The following is a 20,867-nucleotide window of genomic DNA, read 5'->3' as shown; positions in this document are numbered from 1 at the left end:
AATCCGTTGCCGGACACGAAAAAAAAAAAAAAAAAAAAAAAAAAAAAAAAAAAAAACCCATAAGTACAATTGTGGTTTGCTGCTTCATTTGATTAAATTCCCCCCTCCCCATCCAAATTCTCAGACACCAGGTTAATTACATATCACAGTAACAATGAATTTTCACCTATTAAAGATTTTGTACTCAGGGGCCGGCCCGGTGGCGCTCCGCCCGAGGGTTCGGATCCCACATACAGACCGGTTCCCGCTCACTGGCTGAGCGAGGCGCGGGAGCAACACCGAGGTTTGCGATCCCGTTGCCGGTCCCCGGTCCGGTACGGGGGCAACACTGAGGGTTGCGATCCGTTGCCGGACACGAAAAAAGACAAAAAGGAAAAAAAAAATCCTACAAAAAACTTACTTTTGTGACACTTTCCTTATACAATTTCATTCCATGCTGACTTTTTTCCATTTCTCAATAATCTGGAGCAGGCTTTTAAAATAAGAGTTGTGATTTTATTTGTTTTGGGGGAGCTGGGGTGTGTGCTTGAGACCTCATTCTGCTTCAACTGGAAAAGCTCCCCTTTTATCTGTATTGTACACTGGAGCTCAGATTCAGAGTAAGATTTCATTTGGAAAAAAGTCTGCTGCTAAAAAATAAGGCTGAAGAACAAGTACAGTCTGAAACTCATACTTTGCTATTTTTGTGCATTTTGTGGGTGAGTCAAATAATCTTAGAATGGGACATTAAACGTGACATAGGGTAACATAAATTCAACTGACCCAATGACAGAATACCTTCTACAAAATTCTTATCTATGCTTAGTTACCAGCTGAGGCACAACTTGGTTGATAGCACAGTTTGCTTAAACGATCTTAGGAGAAAAATCTTCATTTTACTAAGTTGGCATTCATGATACACTAGAAATATTTCATGTACAAAAAGGCATTTAAGGGCCGGCCTGTGGCTCACTCATGAGAGTACAGTGCTGATAACACCAAGGCCACAGGTTCTGACCCTATATAGGGATGGCCGGTTGGCTCACTGGCTGACCGTGGTGCTCACGACACCAAGCCAAGGTTGTGATCCCCTTATCAGTCATTTTTTTTTAAAGGCATTTAAATCAGTCCTTCAAAGAAGGATACAACACAAAAAGAAATCTGGATAGAAGAAAACCCAGTGAATAAAGGCGACAGGTCAGAGCTAAGAGGAAAGGGTGGCAAGTACATCAGTCTTGCATGGAAGGACATACTGAGAAATGAACTGAGGGAGAACATGAAGGAAGAAATCAATAGAACTAGTCTGAGTAGATGGTAGGCAGGAGGGTCTTTCTGGTTGGAGTAGAGGAGATATTTAGGAGAGGGAAAGACAAGCAGAACAGGGAAAACTGCATGCACCATCCAAATAAACCAAAAGATGAAAAAAAAAATGACATTTGGTGGAAGAGGAAAAGAAAGAGAAAATAAATCTTAAACACATTGCTGAATTTTAGAGCCTGATTCCTTTCTATTTAGCGATTTACCGTATTATTATCCTAATACTCTGGATAACCACCTTGGTTCTCTCCTTTACACAAGCAAAAAAAAAAAAAAAAAAAAAATCCTAGGATTCTATTCTTCCTGTCCTCTAACAGCAAGATAACCTTATATAGTGGAATCAGCAGTTCTCAGGCTTTTTGGTCTCAGGACCACAGTATATTCTAGAAAACTACAGAGAACCCCAAAGAGCTTTTGTTTATGTAGGCTACATATATTGATATTTACCCAAAGTGAAATTCAAACTAAGAAATTATAAAAACATCTATGAATTCATTTTAAATAACAATAAATCTAGTACATTAACATAAATAACACTTAAATAAAAAATAACTACATTTTTCGAAAAATTTTTTTTAGTGAGAAGAGCTCATTATTTTATATTTTTGCAAGTATTTTTAATTGCATTTGTTGCAATATGTTGTTTGGTTGATGTACTTAAAGAAAATCTGTCTCTCAGAAATATATAGTTAGAAAAGAGTATATTTATAACCTGCTCAATAATTGTGGATATTCCTTCTTTGATACAACATTAAAACTCCACAGGGTAGAAGTTTAGTTGCAATGTGGAATCTGAAGCCACATCAATAAACTTTTACTACTATTACATTAAAATCCATGGATCTGTCCTGCATTTTGGATCTTTTATATATACATGGTTTTTAACATCATTCATTGGTTATATGAAAAATACTGGTTCACTGGGCCGAGCCCGTGGCGCACTTGGGAGAGTGCGGCGCTGGGAGCACAGCAGCGCTCCTGCCGCAGGTTCGGATCCTATATAGGGATGACCGGTGCGCTTGCGGTGCGCCTGCGGTGCGCCCACTCTCAAAAAGGACAAAAAAAAAAAAAAATACTGGTTCACTGAGTCATGTAGATCTTCCAAATGGTGACCTATTTCATTTCATAATATTAAAAAGGCACATTTATTAACATCACTGTGATCTCATCAGTGGCAGCTATCAGGCTCAAGGTAGTAGATAATAATCTTCTAAAATTCTAATTTTCACTTAAAAGCTCAAATTTTATCATTGGCCACTTTTTCTCAGTTGCACTCCTTGAATTGACAGGCTCATTACATTTTCAAGTAAACGTCTGCCAAATATCCAAATATGAATAACCAGTTTGTCAATAACTCTTACAATTAAAAATGGTATTCCATGAACAATGCAGATAGCTGAGCTTGAAACCCAGTTTCATGAATGCCTGAACTCGAGACAACCATCAGTATACAACAGAACTGCTTTCTGTGCACTTCCTACTTCATCACACAGAATAGTAAAACAGTGTTCACTTGAGGGTTGAGATTTAATAAAATTAATAAATTTTACTTCTTTATCAAAGAAATTCTTATGTGAAACCGCCACATTTTTACTGTGAGCGTACGCCATTAGAGAATACAATGACTGTTTACTTGCCTAGTTTTTTTTTTTTTTTTTTTTTCTTTTTGTCTTTTTCCGTGTCCGGCAACAGATCGCAACCCTCACTGTTGCCCCCGTACTGGACCGGGGACCGGCAACGGGATTGCAACCCTCGGCGTTGCTCCCGCGCCTCGCTCAGCCAGTGAGCGGGAACCGGTCTGTATGTGGGATCCGAACCCTCGGGCGGGAGTGCCACCGCGCTTCCCAAGCGGCGCACCACTCAGTGCGCCACCGGGCCGGCCCCTTACTTGCCTAGTTTGAAGCCACCACCTTGTTTCTGCTAAGGTGCCAGCAGTTTTACCTACCATTGGTTTTGCACAAACCATGTATATGTCAACAAAATGGAAAAAGGCAAGTAATATCTTGGTATTATGAAAAGAGTTTGATCTCACAGACCCCTTGAAAGAGTCTTTGGGCCTTTCCCCCTTCTTACAGATCCACAGACTACCCTTTAGAATTGCTACTACATCTAATAAGATGTTTCCTTGAGGACTCTGTTATCATTATGACTATCCACTACTGGACTCTAGCTTTTCAGTATCCAACCATCCCACAAGTTAAAATTGCCATCACATGGGAACCTTCACTCTGAAACTATTTCAAATATTTCATCCCACCCTGGAATTAAAAACAGTCTAATGGTGAAATTGTTTCATCTTCCCATATTCAAGAAAACTTGGAAAATGCACTTTATCCCCTTGTTTTCATTCTAAGGGTAGAATTACTTATTTAAATGCTATTAAATATACAAACTCTGTGTTTAATTTTCTTTGAAACAAATAAAAGATGGTAAAATAAATAGGCATCAGTGTTCATCAAGACAGTTTTATAATTACATATAAGATTTTCACTTCCCATCAACATAACTGCACTGATAGTCTATTTATTATATATTAGAACCATACTTTGAGGATATAAATGAATGTCCTAATGCAAACTCCAGTCAGTAGGTATCTTTTCCTTAAATTGTCATGTTACATGAATCTTCCTAAGAGCACCAAAAAAATATGTTCAAATTGACAATTTTCAGTCATATAAAGCAGTCATAAAAAATGGGGGGAAGGTGGTTGTACCACCATTTAGTATATCCAAATTTTTCAAAATGTGTAATGTCTTCTCAATTCATCAGATCCCACTGGATTTCTTTAGTTTCTTGACTTCCACAATTAATTAGACACAGCTCTGGCTAGAGGAAAGGTTTCAGAAAGGAACGATATATCACAAGTAAGGAAAATTCTCATTTTACAGAATTACTGGCATATATACCTGATGATACAGACATCCTTAATGCTATCTTAAGGAAGAGGAAAGTTGGCAAGCTATTGTTTTCTTGTGGGAGATCATCTTTGGGGAAAAGAGAGTAAATTAGCAATAAAGTAAGTTTTTGAAATAAAAGCAAACAGAATAAGGCAGGCTGTGAAAAAAGTCAGTACTACATAAAATTAAAAAGGTAAAACAAAACAAAAACAAGACCAGTGGTCATCTAAACTTATTTTCTCACTGTGCTAGGGCTTTTTATCACATCTTTTCATTTAATTTACACTGTGATAATATAACCATGTGATAGGGAATGGAGACCATATTTTATAAGTGGGCAAACCAAGGCATTCCAAGCCTTGGTAAAGTAATTTGCCCAAGGAGAAAAGCCAGAATTCAAACTTGGGTTTTCAGATTCCAAGTACAATTCTCATTCCATCACACCTGTTGACTCTTTTTTAAATTAGTTCCTCAGGATGTTCATAACCAGCCAAGTTTACAGAAAACTACAGAATCAATAAGCAGATTTTCAAAAACAGAAAAGTCAGAAAAATCGTTCTCAAAAAAACTACTAATCAAAAAAATTCAATTTGAAAATGAATGAGTAAATCAGAAAACAGCTGGTGCCACCCTCAACACTAGAAGATAGTGGAGCAATGTCCACAACAATCTTAGAAAAGGAACATGTAACATAAACATTTTATAGTAAGACAAGATGTCCTGCTAGCACAAAGGAAAATGATGCCTCAATACAGAATTATACACCTGTGGGCTCTTCTTAGAAGTTGAGTCAATCAAAAGGAAATTGGAAATAAAGAATTCAGAAGTATGTAGGTACCACAGTTTACATATTGGTGATGAGCACTAAATCATCCACTTAATATAATGAGCAAAAATCAGACTGTCAAAGATGGAAAGGAAAGAGGACAGAAAATATGTGAAAGGGCTATATTGACTCTTTACTCTAAAAAGTATGTTATAAATTGGGTGGGAAAGAATAAATAATTTATTTTTCCTCTACCTTGGAAGATCTTCTAAAAACTAATACTACTAATAGCAAGGAAATACTTAACTGAAGTTTATAAATTCCCTGAGATGCACTGTTTTTCGCCTTTAAATTCAAAAACCACAAGTATACAATAATACCATTTTCTATCCAGAAATCTACCCTTCTATCTGCTAACATGCATAAATGTCTAGAATAATACCACTTAATATTAAGCAATGTTTTTTTCCTGATGGGATGTGGGGCGATTTTTTTCTATTTTTGTTTTTTTCTTTATTGTTTCTTTTTTTTTTTTAAAGATGACCGGTAAGGGGATCTTAACCCTTGACTGGGTGTTGTCAGCACCACGCTCAGCCAGTGAGCGAACCGGCCATCCCTATATGGGTTCCGAACCCGTGGCCTTGGTGTTATCAGCACCACACTCTACCGAGTGAGCCACGGGCCGGCCCTTTATTGTTTCAATTGCTTACCATGTTAACAAGAATTGAGCCATTATTCAAAATAACAAAAATAAAACATCTCCCTATTGGGCGACAAAGCCAAGTTTTAAAAATTCTATGTCATCATTAATTCAGGACGTCATTTCCTAATATTTATTCCAGTGACAATGTCAAGAAACGTTTTTTTATTTCAATTAAAACATTGTATTAATCTCTTTTTAGACTACTTATACAGCAAGAAGTCATATCTTACCTTCTGAACACACAAAACACCAGCTAACATTAACATGCTCATGATTTCGGCAGCCCCGCCTAGGGGTAAAGTGATTAGGGCAGATGATACTATTAGATGCAAGGATCTTTGACCCGGCAGCTAGACAAAAGTCATTGGCATGGTATGCCACAGGGCAGCGGACACAGCGCATCAGACGACCTAATACATAAGAAACAGGAAAACCAGGGAGAAGCAAAAGAAAAAGACAGTAAATATTAAAACAGTGTGAGATATTCAAGTCTATTTGCTAGCATTGAGAAAATATCAGAAATAAAAGGAAGGACCACTAGGACAGTGGATCTTAAACACCCAATCTACCATGAAAGCTCAGATGGGAGCTATGTGATAAATCTCCAAAGAGAGTCACAGATCACATAATTGTAAATGAGCCTGCCTCACCAAGGAAAGCCCTAAGCAAACCGCTGCCCTGACTCCTAGGAAACCTGGAATTAGACCCAGACTAAAGGGGAGAAAGGGGGGAAGGAAAGACTCATGCTTACCTACTACTCTATGGTTCTTAAAGTCTTTCAGGTAAATGAACCTCTCTACTCCCTTCCAGATGAAATACATCCCCTAACATACTTCACCAACTACAAGTCATTACCAAACCACCTAAATGTAACCTATAATAGCAATTAAAAAGGGAGAGGTAGCTAATGGTTAAACTTTTTTTTTTTTTTTTTTTTTTTTTTTGGCGTCTGGCCAGTATGGGGATCTGAACCCTTGACTTTGGTGTTACTACACCACATTCTAACTAACTGAGCTAACCAGCAGCCCCCTAAACTGCAATTTTGACCCAGAAAATTAAATTATTGTGCTCAGGACTGATGAGACCTAAGGGCCAGGAAATTATCTTACAAAAGGTACTGTAAGTCTGATTAAAAAGAAAAGTTAACACTGCTAAATTTGGCCTGCTCAATCAGCTGTGAGAAAAGTCAGGCTGTTTTGGCACACAAGCATTCAACAGTATGGACACAGTACATGACTTTTCAAGAAAATCAGTAAGAGACCCGCTATTATTAAAATTGTTTTACCGATGAGAAAAGATTTCAAAACCTGAGTTTACCTATACTCACAGACAGTTTTGTAAAACTCAGTTCTCCACCTAACTATGAAGCAGAAAAGTTTCAATTACAAGAGTTTCCATCTTAAAAATAAAACAAATCAACACAAAACCTTTAATTCAGCCCTATCATGCATTTCTGAATCATATCACATCTGACAACCAGAGACATAAAGCCCCACAGGGGGAAAACACATTTTGGGTTTCTAATTGAATAGGACAAGCTGCAGAACAGTTTTCTCAAACTAAATCTCATATGAAATCCAAATATTTAAAACTACCATATAATGCCAGGGCTCCATAGTCCATTACTCTCCTCTTTTCCACGTAGACTGTTGGTACTCTAACTGACAAAAGCTAGAGAGAGACCATGAAAAGACATGACAGATTGTATTTGAAAATATCAATTTCCAATGAAAGTAAGGTCCTACAAGTAGATTGGTTCACATAACAAACCCATACCTTTAGATGCAGAAACACTGGCTGGGTTAGCAGCATGGCAGGTTATACAGATGTGAAGGGAGCAGCGGAAGCCCTTGTTCTGCATGACAGTGGGTGGGTACTTCTGGACACACTCTTCATGGTAAAACTTCCCACACAAGGGCAAAAGGCACCTTTTAACATCTTCCCCACTTTGCTTACATACAAAACAGGTATGGATTCCTAGGAAACAAAGAGAAGTTAACAAATTAACACTAATTCAAGATCTACCCAATCTAAGCCATTAAGAAGTGCGTGAGGAACTTTATAATGCACTAATCAGGCTGAGAACACCTGAACGAACAACAATCTTAATATCACCATAAACAATCAGACGATACATGGTTATGGACATGACACAACAACATCTACAGAGCATTCTTGGCAAAAGAAAAAAACTGAAGCTGAATCTAATCGAGCCTCTAGATCTAACTACAAGTTTACAGGAAATATAGAGGATAGAGGAACAAGCTAAAGAGCATCTCAAGGATGCGAGCAATCAAGTTTATTTTATTTATTGGTTACGAATATTCATGGGGTACAAAGCTGATTGTCACCACTTGTGCCCAAGATATGATGGCCAGATCCATACTGGCAGCACATCCATCACCACAAATTGCAATTATACCCCATGTCCCCCACCCAATTATCCCCAATCTCCCTCTAACGTTAGCGTTAGACTTGCAGAGGGAGAGAGCATACCTAGGGATACAAAGTGGAGTGGGGGAAAGGGGGATGGGCCTGTCTTTCCTTCCTTCTTTCCCTCTTAGCTCCCACTTATGAGTGAGTACATGCATTATTTATCCCTTTGTGCTTTGCTTATTTCACTCAACGTAAGTTTCTCCAAGATCATCCATGTTGTTGCGAATATGAGAATTCCACTCTTTTTTGGGCAGAATAATAGCCCATCGTGTATACAGCAATCAAATTTAGAGTGAAAAATTTAACATGACAAATGGCCATGGCTTCAACAAATAAATGGCATACAAAATAGGGTCAGAGGGGCCATACTGTTGTGGATTAGGAGAAACAAGAGACATATAAAATCCTACAATGCAGGGACCTTAGTTGGATCTTAATTCAAAACACTGTAAAAAGACATCTTTGAGACAAATGAGAAAATTTGAAAACAGACTGGGTAGTAGACAATACATAGGAGTTACGAGATACTCTCGCTACACATTGGATGTATTTTTTAAAAGTTGTATCTGTTAGAAGACCTTTTGAAATACATAAGAAAAATGAGGCAGAAAGTTGATAATCACTGGAACTGAGTGATGAATACACGAAGATTCTTTACACTGTTCTACCTTTGTGCATGTCTGAAGATTTCTGTAATAAAAAGTTAGAACACAAAAACAAAGACACGACTCCACCTCTCTCTGGGATACAGTATAATGTAAAGGGAAAAACCCAGGCTTCAGAGGCAGGCAGACCTCACATGAAGCCTGCCACTGGCACTTGCTGGAAATATGAGCTCATTCAAATCACCCATCCCATCTACAAACACTGAGATCACTTAGTTAATAACAATTTTTTGGAAAAATTTAAAAATATTTATTTGTAAAGAAGCAAACCACTACCTGATGTTGAATAACTGGCAGCTGTTATTAAACTACAGCAATCTAAATAACGATGTGGTTACCCTATTCCAGGAAAACAGGTGAGCCACAAGCAGTAAGAAACAACTCCCAGACCTCGCCAATTAGCTCAGTTGGTTATAGCATGGTGTTATAATACCGAGGTCAAGGGTTCAGATCCCCAGACCGGCCAGCACCAAAAAAAAAAAAAGAAAAAGAAAAAAACAACTCCCGCTTCTTACTCTATCTTTACTGAAACTGGGGTAAAATTTCCTACTCTCAAAAATAATGTCTTCTCTATATAAACCATATAGAAAAATTAATTCAAAATAGATCATAGATCTAAATGTGAAACCTAAAACTATAAAATTCTCAGAAGAAAAATCATTGTGACAGTGGGTTTAGCAAGAGTTCTTAGACTTAACACCAAAGCATAGTCTGTAAGAAGCACAAATTGATAAAGTGGACTGCAGCAAAATTAAAAGCGTCTGCTTTTCCAAAGACACCATTAAGAAAATGAAAAAGCAAGCCACAGAATAGGAGTATATTTTGAAAAATACATTATCTGATAAAGGATTTGTAACCAGAATATAAAAAGAACTAAAACTCAACAATAAGAAAATAAACCCAAATAAAAAAACAAAAAGATGTGAACAGACACTTCATCAAGGAAGATGGCAAATAAGCACACGAAAAGATGTTCAATGTCTTTAGGGAAATGCAAATTTTTTTAAAAAACTGTACATTTAGAAAATAATTTGGCAGTGTCTTAAAAAGTTAAGACATACGGGAGTACTTCAAAAAGTTCATGGAAAAACAGAACTAAAAGATAATACAAATCTTCCCATGAACTTTTTCAAGTTCCCTAGTACCTGATTCAGCCATTTTACTCTTAAGTATATACCCAAAAGAAAAGAAAATGTATCTATACAAAGACTTGAATGTTCACAGCAGCTCTACCCTCCAAGCTAGAAACAACTACCTTTCCCATCATTCTCATCAAGCCAAGAAAAAAACATTTTCAGCTTCCTTCTTCTGCCTTACAACTCCATGGTACATTCCTGTTTCACTGCTACCCTTACATCTCTTCAAGACTATCTTCTCTTGTTTGTGACTGTACTCCACTATTATTCTCTCTCTTGTTGAAGAAATTCATTTCTCTACACTCATTCTCCCCCCCACCTTTTTTTTTTTGTCTTTTTTACTGACCGGTAACGGGATCGCAACCCTCGGTATTGCGCCTGCACCACGCTCAGCCAGTGAGCGGGAACCGGTCTCCACATGGGATCCGAACCCTCGGTGGGAGTGCTGCCACGCTCCCAAGCGGCGCACTCTCCAGTGCGCCACCGGGCCGGCCCTACACTCATTCTTAATCTCTATCCTACAAACAGTCCAAACGATCTTCTTGACCCTATAACCTTCCCTTCAGGTACAGCCTTCCTTTCCATTGAAGTCAACCTTCTTCAAAAAGTAGAGTACATTACTACCCATTCACCCTTCAACCTGGTTTAGTGTGGCACCCTCTGGCAGAAAGTCAAGCAACTTCCGCCAAATACATTTTAGAATCACCTTAGTGTCTTTGCCACAATTGCCTCTGCAGATGACACCCTACTCCCATATCTTAACAGATACTGACTAGCTCCTCCTCTTCCTCCAGTAACTCCTTAATAGTGGTTATTCCCAGAGAGTATCATGGGCCCTCTTCTTACTCCACAGATGCTTTCTCTTTGGGCAGCATTATCCATACCTTTGGGCTTCAACAGTTTATGAGCATAAGATCTATACTTTCAGCCCTGATTTCTTCACTGCTCAAATGCTGTAACATCCACATATCATGATGAAAAAGAACAATCCCCTTAAAGTAGCTTATCAAGTCTTTACAAGCTGGTCTCAGCTGACCGTCCCTATTTTCTGACCCCTCATCAATATATTATAATTCTCCCAAATAATCTTTTTTGTTCTTTTGATAAATATTTTTATTGACGTATGATATACACACAGAAAAGTGTAAATATCCTAGTGTATATACTTCATAAATAAGCATGAAGTGAAGAGGTTCACGTAATCATCACCTGGTCAAGAAACATAAAATATCACCAGTAACGCAAAAAGCCTTCCTGGTCATTACCTAGTAAAAGGCCCCATTGAGACCTCTTAATACACTGGCCTAAACTGCCTATTCCCCATATTTTTCATACCCTTTCATTACCAGACCTTGTGCCCTTTACCTCCCCACACCAATTTCTATTTCTCTCTCTCTCTCTTTTTTTTTTTGTCTTTTTTGTGACTGGCCGCACTGTGCGCACCGCGCTCACAGCGCACCGGCCATCTATATAGGATCCGAACCCGCGGCGGGAGCACTGCCGCGCTCCCAGTGCCGCACTCTCCCGAGTGCGCCACAGGCCAGCCCTCTATTTCTCTCTTAAAGCCAAACTCAGATATCTTCCTCTGTGGCATTGGCTCATCTTGGTTCACACTGCCCATTAAATGTATCTTCAATGCTTGCTTTTTGCACTGTATTATGCAACCATATATTGTTAGCTTAATATGCTTTTGAGGGCAGGAACCACACAGCACTGACTTCTGCATCTGTAACAACTAGCTCAGAGCTGCCATAAAGTAGTGTCTCCAATAAATGTGTTTTTTTCCTGAAAAACTTAAAATTCAAATCCTCTTCAGAAAAATACCCTTTTACATCAACTTTACCTGTGCGACATTCATTGCAGATAAATTTTCCTCTTGGCATTTCAGTTAATCCAAGGCACTCCAGGTGGAAAGCCCCACAGCACTGAGCCTCACATAACAGCAACTCACCCAGTTTCTCACAGTTCTGTTAAAAGAAAGAAAACAAATCTGTCTACGGAAAAAGGCTTTTAAAATTCCCAAGTAGAAATCCCTCATGAGAGCAAAGATTAAATAGTACTTTTGCCAGAAACAACAAATCCTACCATTCATTCAACCAACATTTAATAATTACCTCCCTCTGTGACAGGTACCACAAGGTCCCTGGCTCTCATGGTTCTTATATTCTAGAGATAGAAGATATAAGTAAACAAACAGGAAAGATATCAGATAAGTATTAGATAGAGAATTCAGATAGCTACTTTGGATTGGGTATCTCAGACTGGACTCAGAGCTGAGCTTTGAATGACAAGTCAGCCATATGAAGACCTGAAGGAAGGACTAGGAAAGTAGCAACTACACAAAACCCACAGATAGGAAAAGCCATGGCATGCTTGAGAATCACAAGGAAAGCCAGTATCACTGGACTAAAGTAAACAAAGGTTAGAAGTGGCAGAAAATGAAGTGAGAAAGAAGGGCCTGTAGTTTTAGATTTTATTCTGATTGCAAAGGTATACCACTGGAGAGCTTTACCAAGCAAAGACTGAAATCAGGTGTTCATTTTTAAAAAGATCCTTCTGGCTGCTAAATGGAAAGTGAGTTCAAGAGTAGAAAGATCGGGCCGGCCCGGTGGCGCACTCAGTAGAGTGTGGTGCTTGGGAGCGTGGTGGCGCTCCCGCTGAGGGTTCGGATCCCATATAGAGACCAGTCCGCTCACTGGTTGAGCGCGGTGCGGGCGCGACACCGAGGGTTGCGATCCCGTTGCCGGTCACGAAAAAAAGACAAAAAGGCCAAAAAAAAAAAAGAAAAGAGTAGAAAGGTCAGAGCAGAGCTAAGAGAAACCAGAAGGCTATTGCAATATTTCAAGCAAGAGATACTAGCCAGTTGGACTTGGGTCATAACAGTTCCAAAACTCCTACCAAGGTCTAAATAGCCCTTTGAAATACATCTAGAACAATCTCAGAGATATCACCCTTCTGAGATGATCTCATCTAAGACAGGGTATCACCTAAGACAGGGGCTTAGGAAATAAGGATCTGCATCTATCACTATGAAAACACTAAAATTGATGAAAATTCTGCTAAAACCCAATATTTGTTTTCACCATTCTAACACCCTGATTTGTATCCTAATAGTGATTAGCAGGAAAATGCTTTTTTTTAAAAAAAAGAAAAACACCTTCAAGGAAGGGGAAAGGTGACTTAAGCAAGTTCTACTATCTTCAAGAACTCAAAGAAACAGAACAGGTCTTGGTCACTTACAAATATCAAAGCTTAAATAAATAAATACATAAATGAGTAGGAGGGCTTAGGGAAGAAAGGCCAGAGGAGCAGCCCAGGATGGAGAAGAGACCCTGGGGTCTTAATCAACCTGTAGTAGATATTCTCAAAACTTCGACTCTCCCATTATCCACTACCCATATATAAAAACTGAAAAATGCCATAAATGTCATATATTTTAACTTTATGTATTCAGAGTGCCAATGACATCAATTTAAATATACAGTAAACAAATTTAACTTCATCACTTAAACAGGGAAACTTCAATTACAATAAAAATTGAAGAATAAAGAGTTCAAATTAACTAAATGTTATGAATTAACACTTTAAATGGGATAACCAAAATTTATCTTTTAAACTGTGACATTTGAGAGTGAAAGAAGGTGCTATCAATGAATTATACCAGGACAAAAGATTTACACAAAGACTATCTAGACAAGCTAGGACCACAGGGTCACCATAACTTTAATCTTTTTTAAAAATAATCTTTGTAAAACGTATTGACCCTCTGACTTATCTCACTCAGTAAACAACGGGTTTTTGTGTTTGGAAGCTGGTCCAAATAAAATCAACTTTCTTTATATAATACTGAAAATGAAAAGGCAAAGAAACCAGGTTGAAATTATACTTGTCAATAACATCTTCTGGGCCTGGGTGTATTTTTTGTTTCAATCAAAAACAAACAAACAAACAAACAAACAAAAACAAAAAACAAAAAACTAATATCCTGAAGTTTTTATATGTCAGGTTTTAAGAATTTACATAGGTAAATCAAGAACATACCAAAGCTTCCATTTAATTGACTCTATTCCCAAAGTCAGATACTCTTTAACAACAGGGTCAAATCTCATAAAGAGGGAATACAACACAATGGTTAAGACTGTAAACCCTGACTGCCTAGTTTGAATACAGGATTCACTGTGTGACTATAAGCAAGCAATTTAACTTCTGTAATTCAGTTTCCTCATCTGCAAAATGGGGTTAATAATAAAACTCTACTTTATGAGATTGCTATGACTAAACAATGCAATACTTATAAAGCGCTTGGAAAACACTTGAGACATAGTAAACAATGTATAAATATTTATTAAATAGATGAAAAAATACAGGTGATAGGTTTTCTAAAGTTACCACTTTGAAGCAAAAACACCTCAAAGCTAAAATTACCTGTGAAAAATTCCTTAGAACCCCAAAATTCTCACACAATGAAAAGTACAGGAGGGGCCGGCCTGTGGCTCACTCGGTAGAGTGCGGTGCTGATAACACCAAGGCCACAGGTTCGGAACCCATATAGGGATGGCCGGTTCGCCCACTGGCTGAGCGTGGTGCTGACAACACCAAGTCAAGGGTTAAGATCCCCTTACCGGTCATCTTTTAAAAAAAAAAAAAAAGAAAAGTACAGGAGAATGATGTTTGACTAAGCAACCAGACTCACATCTCCCACCTCACACCTGCTTCAGGGCATATACTCATGGACTATAAGAGCAGGTGGTTCACCAACACTAAACTATCTCTTCCTCTTTTTGTGAGAAGGGAAAAGAGTTAAATCCTTTAGTGACTCCACTGGAATCATTCAAAAGCATGTTTATTCCAACCATGATAAGGTCATCAAGAGATGGAGAGAGCTTCTCTTTAAAAGATAATCATGCAATAAAAATACAAGCAGGTAAACATTCTCTACCTGACAAACATTCTCCTTGAGTGCAGCTCCTCCACCACGTTCACCCTGCATTTTTTTAGACGCAGGCATCCCGGGGTCATGTTCTATACCCTCCTCAACAGTCTCCTTGGGGCTTGCAGCCGTCCTGTGTGTCATCAGTTCTCCCTTGCAGAGAAAAAATAGTGTCCCATATCTGTATTATTAATGTCTCCTCCATCTGACCCCCTCCCTCTGGGCTGCTATTTGTCTAGCCATTAAGCACTTACAGATGTTCAGCCAATCACGCGGGCGGACTGCATGCAATGTTAGTTCTAACCCTGCTGTGATTGGGCGGGTAGTGGGCGCCTCATGCCCTGCCACTAACTGCTCTGAGGCTGTTCCACTGGAACTTTTTGAGCTGTTCCATTTTAAGGTTTCACTAAGGGAGAGAAAACATTCTTAAGTTTATTTGATTACTTATTTGTCCTTCCAAGATCAGTGTTTCCAAAATAATGCCCCCCTTGGGCATTCTATTCAGATTATCCTGGAAAGAAACATCTGCATCGTAACGTGTGATGCTGACCTGACTTGTTCTAACTCTCTTTTAACCTAAGTTGGAAAGCCAGAGATAGCATCAATGACTACATTGATGCTCTGCAAGGAAACGTTTTAGATCTATCTTTGTTTCCTGAAGGCCAATGATTAAAAACATTATCCTAAAAGTAAGCAGTTGATGGTCTTAAGAAATAAGGAAATGAGTTTTCCCCCTAATTTCAGCTCAACTTTTAAAGGGTAATATCCAAGTTAATTTAGATCATATGGTTACTTGATATTGTGCTCTCTTAACAAGTATACTTAAAGATGAAACAGTGACATATTTCATCTAACACCTAGAGCACAGGATGTGATCTTATAAAAAGGCCATATCCACAGTTGCATTATGTGCCTTGACTTATTTCTACTAGGATCAGGCTCTTCTTTTTCTCCAGGATTCCTTGAAGCTATTAGCCATCTCAACAGAATATTATGCTTAAGTAAATTCAAGGGAAAGAGGAATGTGGCCTCTACCACAAAAAGTAGCTTCTCTCAGGAAGGTCAAAAGATCAGGAACTGAGTAATACCTCTGAGTTTGGGGTCTCTTTTGATGAGTCGTCAGTTTTCACTTTTTTACACTGCACCTTGGCTGTAGCATGCCTCTGTCGTTTTCGTTTCCTTGGTTTATCAAATATCTTGGCAGTGCCTATGATACAAAAACAGATGTTACCTGCTGGCTAATCACAAGAACTCCTATCCCCAATGAAAAGACTTCATAGAATTATGAAATGTTAGAGTAAAAAACAACTTTAAAACTCATTTAATTCTTCAGCTTTGTATAGCAAAATAGGGGAAGAGAAGAAGAGACCGCCCATGACTATGTAACTACTTGGGGAAATGGCTACATGTCTGCCTCATATAGATTAAATACTACATGTCTGATTATTAAAGCAATTTAGTTTTATATGACTCTCTAGTTCCTCAAAGGACTTTAATATCCTTTGATATTAGTAAATATATTTTCTGTCCATCCATGACAGATGGAGAGAAAATCCATTTACTAATGAGGAAAAGATACTAATCCTTAGACTCCAGGATTAGAGACAGTAAGTTATATCACTACATGATTTAAGAATTAAGATGGAAAGTTAAAATATGTCAGATTTGGCTTGAGGGGAAATGGGGGGGGGCGTGTAGAGAACGACACACAACATCCCCCAACACATATAGCACCTTAAAAGATATTCATGCAGTTATAATATATCCTTCGATATCCAACAATATAAAATGAATGTGCTTCCCATCTGCCATTATTTAGAAAAACAAATTCTAGTCCCTCCCTCATTTTTCACTGTATACATTTCAACACTTTACCAGAGAAACCCCAAGAGGAATCTAAAAAGGTAAAATGTCGCAGAATATTTATGCTAAGTAAAGGCTGAACTTTGGAAGACTGCCTTAGTGTTCACTTTTTTGACTGCCTGAGATGGAGAAGCCCTGCTATCACAACCTAAGACTAAAAGAGGAGTTAATATGATGGCAGTAGAAAGGTTCAAAATTCTCAAGAGCTGGAACATTTAGACAAAGTTTACAAAGGAAGGTTCACATTGTAGATTTACAAAAAACTGAAACACTGTACCAAAGTACAGGAAAAGAGCTGATATTATTTTGAAAGCAGTTTATTTAAAAGACAAGCAAGCAAGCAAATTGACCAACCTAGGATATAATTGCCTACATGGTTAAAATAAGCTAACATATTGCTAGCTTTACTTGTTAAAAAATTTAATCATCATATGCCACATTAAAAGAAGTGTGTATTTAAGACCACATGATACTCTTTGCTGGCAGACCACATCTGCTGCAGTGTGCTAAAATCTGGGATAATATTTCAAGAATGACAGTAATTAATAAGTGATAGAGAGAACTGGCATGAAGAAAATCTGGGGTCAGATAAGACAGAAGTATGCCAATATATTTGGTAAGGTCTGGATTCAGGTCCCTGACCCTTCTACCTCATTCATCTTCACGTTGCTTCTATAAAACAGAGATAATATAGACAATATCCTACCTTGTTGTAATGCTTTAGATGAATTAGAGGTAATAGTCCTACCAAAGGACCTGGTAGAATAGATGCTCAGTCTATCAATATTATATGTTATTGAATGAAGAGCTATCCCCATCCCTCCTGGAGACAGAACCAAGATCAACAAGGAGACAGATTCTAATTTAGTATGAAGATTAATACAGAAGATTCCCAAGCCCTTAAGAGACAACCACAATGGAACAGATTCAAATGTAAGCCATCTTTTTCAAGCACAAGCTAAGGCCATAGATGTGATAAAAGAAACTAAGACGCTTTGTGAAAGAATGGCTTAGATGATTTATAATTTTCCTGTCAACCCAGTTCCATATTTTCTGTCCTATAGAAATAAAAATTGAATTAAAGGCATGAAATTAAAGATGCAGTTTAGTAACAAAATTAAAAAACTGATTTGCCTCTATTTTTCCAAACATTTCCTTACTCAAATATAATTGTAGCTTCACTTAACCGATTACAATATAAAGCCTTAAAATGACAAGAAAGTTTTCTAGTGTTATGCATAGTTTTAGGAAGCATATTTTGGGCAAACAAGCCTTAGAACTTGTAACCTTATTGGTATTGCTTATACATGTAACAATTTTTCTAATTAATGAACAAAGTACTTCAAACTTATTTCTACACTACTTTTTTGTTTTTGACAGCTGGCCGGTAAAAGGATTGAACCACAGACCTTGGTGTTATCAGCAAACTCTAACCAACTAACTGGCCAGCCCCACATTGCATTTTTTAAATCTTAAAAGTACTCACCTCCACCAAACTCTTTCGAATGAGATGCAGCACATGACTCAATAATGCCATTCTCCAAGTGACCAGCTTCATAACACTATAAGTAAGTAAAAAGCAACATGATTTATAGGGGAATAAAAAATAAACTTTACCTTATATACCACAGATAAAAAATTATGCTGTTTTTGGCAAAAACATATGAGAACAGTAAAGGGTTAAAAAGAAACTTCATGAGGAAAGGCATCAGATAAAAAAAGAAACATGCTCTGAAAGACTCCTGACCCCCAATATTACATAGGAGGGAAAAAAAGAGCTCACCCAGAGATTACCAATATATAAAGCAGATACAGAATGCTGCTCTGATTGAAGTGGGAAAGAAAGAGGAGTATGTACTCAGAGACCCACCAGCTAAGTTCTATTCCACTTCATCTTGTATTTAAAATCGAGCTTTCTAGAACTGTGTTTACAGACATTAGATTTGACACAAACTTATTTACCTGAGAACTCTGAAAAGTAAACAGCTCTGAAACATGGAATGTCTTTCCAACTTAAGTGGCTTCAGACTAATCTAAATTAAACCAACATGAAAACTCAAAACAAAACACTCAGACATCAAGAGGCTATGTATTTTATTCACTCACTACCAATGCTTATATGAATTAGTTCCATTCCAAGAAAATACCTTTTCCTATAAGAATAATTTTCACCATCATCAATGTAAAACAAAATTCAGTAGCTACAAAAAGGCAATATAATAGATGACATTCTTATAAAATTCCCAAAGTTTCAGACTAAAACAAGATAAAATACAGCTGTAAATTTCTGAATATAATATTAACTAACCATAAGAATACAACTATCAGTCTTATCAAGTGAAATAAAAAATAAAGGGGAAAATGGTAAGTATCCAGTTAAATGGAACAAAAGACTCCTAGACAAAGCAACAAAATAGACCTGCATGATTTAAAGAAAAACACATCTATATTATTGTAGATAACCAATTTATAATTCATTGTTTAACAGTAACTCCAAAGCCATGTAGCAAAATAATTAGACTATTTCAAAAACTATATAGTCAGAGGACAATGGAGAAAATATTCTCATTTTCCACCTCATCAATTTCATAAATTAAATTAGAAATAACAGCACACATACCAAAGTCACACTACACGAAATAAAAATACATCTGCTATGCTTAGAATGAAAAAGACCATAGAACTTTGTAAGTGCCTTGGAGAATGTTACTAAAATAACAAAAGGAACTTACAGTCTGGGGTGAATATGCCTTAAGCCAGTATACTATTAAGATACTACACCAACTCTCGACAGACAGGGTGGTTCACCTGGTAACGCATGACCTAGTCCCAGAATGGAACTGAATCATGACTTCAACCTTGTGATAAAATCTACCTCAGGGTAACCAGGAACCAGGACCTCAACAATGAAGCTGACCAGATCACATGGCATGACTGACTCCTAAAATGGATAAGAGGCAATTTTTCTCCAGAGTCTGATGCTAGCCATCACCATTAATTAATGGTTTTCTCCTGTTCAGGTGCTGAATCTAATGCCTACCCCTCCTCCCCCAAAAAGCTAACGTTCAACACTGACAGAGAGTTATTAATTATAACTTATATTTAAAATAAGATCAGGGGCCGGCCCGGTGGTGCACTGCTACAGTCCGCCGCTTGGGAGTGTGGTGGCGCTCCCACCGAGGGTTCGGATCCCACATACAGACCGGTTCCCGCTCACTGGCTGAGCGAGGTGTGGGAGCAACACCGAGGGCTGTGATTCCGTTGCTGGTCCCGGTCCGGTACGGGCACGACACTGAGGGTTGTGATCCGTTGCCGGACACAAAAAAAAAAAAAAAAAAAAAAAAAAAAAAAAAAAAAAAGATCAGGAACATGAGGCAGGAGGAGAGAAGAGAGAGGGAGAGACAAAGAGGGAAGATAGATATCAGGGAGTTTTAAGCAAATGGTGCTAAAGCAAATGGGCATCGATATGCAGAAAAAATTAACTTCAAAACTCCAGCTCAAAAATTCAGGATGGAACAAAGATATGTATGTAAAACCCAGAAGCACAGAGCTCCTAAAAGAAAATAAAGGAAAAACATTTTTGTGTCCATGGAGGAGGAAAATATTTCCTTAAGAACCATAAAAAGTAGTAATCATAAAAGAAAAAAAAAATACAAATTAAAAATTTTCTTCTCATGAAAAGATACCACCAAAAAAACGAATAGGAAAACCTCAGACTGGGAAAAAAAAATATTTACAGTACCTATATCTGACAAAGGATTTGTATTCCAAATATATAAAGCACTCTATAAAACAAACAAACAAACAAAAAACCATAAAAAGTTGAGTGGTACAATGAAAATCATAAAATGTTGATGAAAGAAACTGAAGAAGACATAAATAAATGAAAAGATGTCCTGTGTTCATACACTGGAAAAATTAACATTGTTAAAATGTTCATACTACCCAAAGCAATCTATAGGTTCAATGCAATACCTACCAAAATTCCAACTTCATTTTTCATGGAAATAGAAAAAACAGTCCTAAAATCCAAATGGAACCACAAAAAATCCAAAGAGCCAAGGCAATCATGACCAAAAGAAAAAAGCTGGAGGTACTATATGACCTGATTTTGAACTATTCTACAAAACTATAGTAATTAAAACACCATGCATGGTACAGGCAAAAAAAATAGA

General features: G+C 37.6%; 1 protein-coding gene across 2 annotated transcripts in view; it reads right to left on the bottom strand.

Annotated features, from left to right (window-relative positions):
* The window catches only part of NSD1 (nuclear receptor binding SET domain protein 1), a 103,585-nt gene that overhangs the window by 31,370 nt on the left and 51,348 nt on the right, over positions 1–20,867 (bottom strand). For both annotated transcript variants that reach the window (XM_008578191.1, XM_008578192.1), the window contains exons 7-12: positions 18,179–18,254; positions 15,918–16,036; positions 14,839–14,982; positions 11,743–11,866; positions 7,439–7,639; positions 5,893–6,072 (exon numbers count right to left, since the gene is read on the bottom strand). In XM_008578191.1, the coding sequence (XP_008576413.1) occupies positions 5,893–6,072; positions 7,439–7,639; positions 11,743–11,866; positions 14,839–14,982; positions 15,918–16,036; positions 18,179–18,254 (844 nt within the window). The remainder of the gene's footprint in view (positions 1–5,892; positions 6,073–7,438; positions 7,640–11,742; positions 11,867–14,838; positions 14,983–15,917; positions 16,037–18,178; positions 18,255–20,867) is intronic.

Source organism: Galeopterus variegatus, unplaced genomic scaffold, assembly GCF_000696425.1.
Source record: "Galeopterus variegatus unplaced genomic scaffold, G_variegatus-3.0.2 Scaffold1642, whole genome shotgun sequence".
Taxonomy (NCBI): domain Eukaryota; kingdom Metazoa; phylum Chordata; class Mammalia; order Dermoptera; family Cynocephalidae; genus Galeopterus; species Galeopterus variegatus.
The sequence above is the reverse complement of the archived record's forward strand: the minus strand, read 5'-3'. Positions and strand labels throughout refer to the sequence as shown.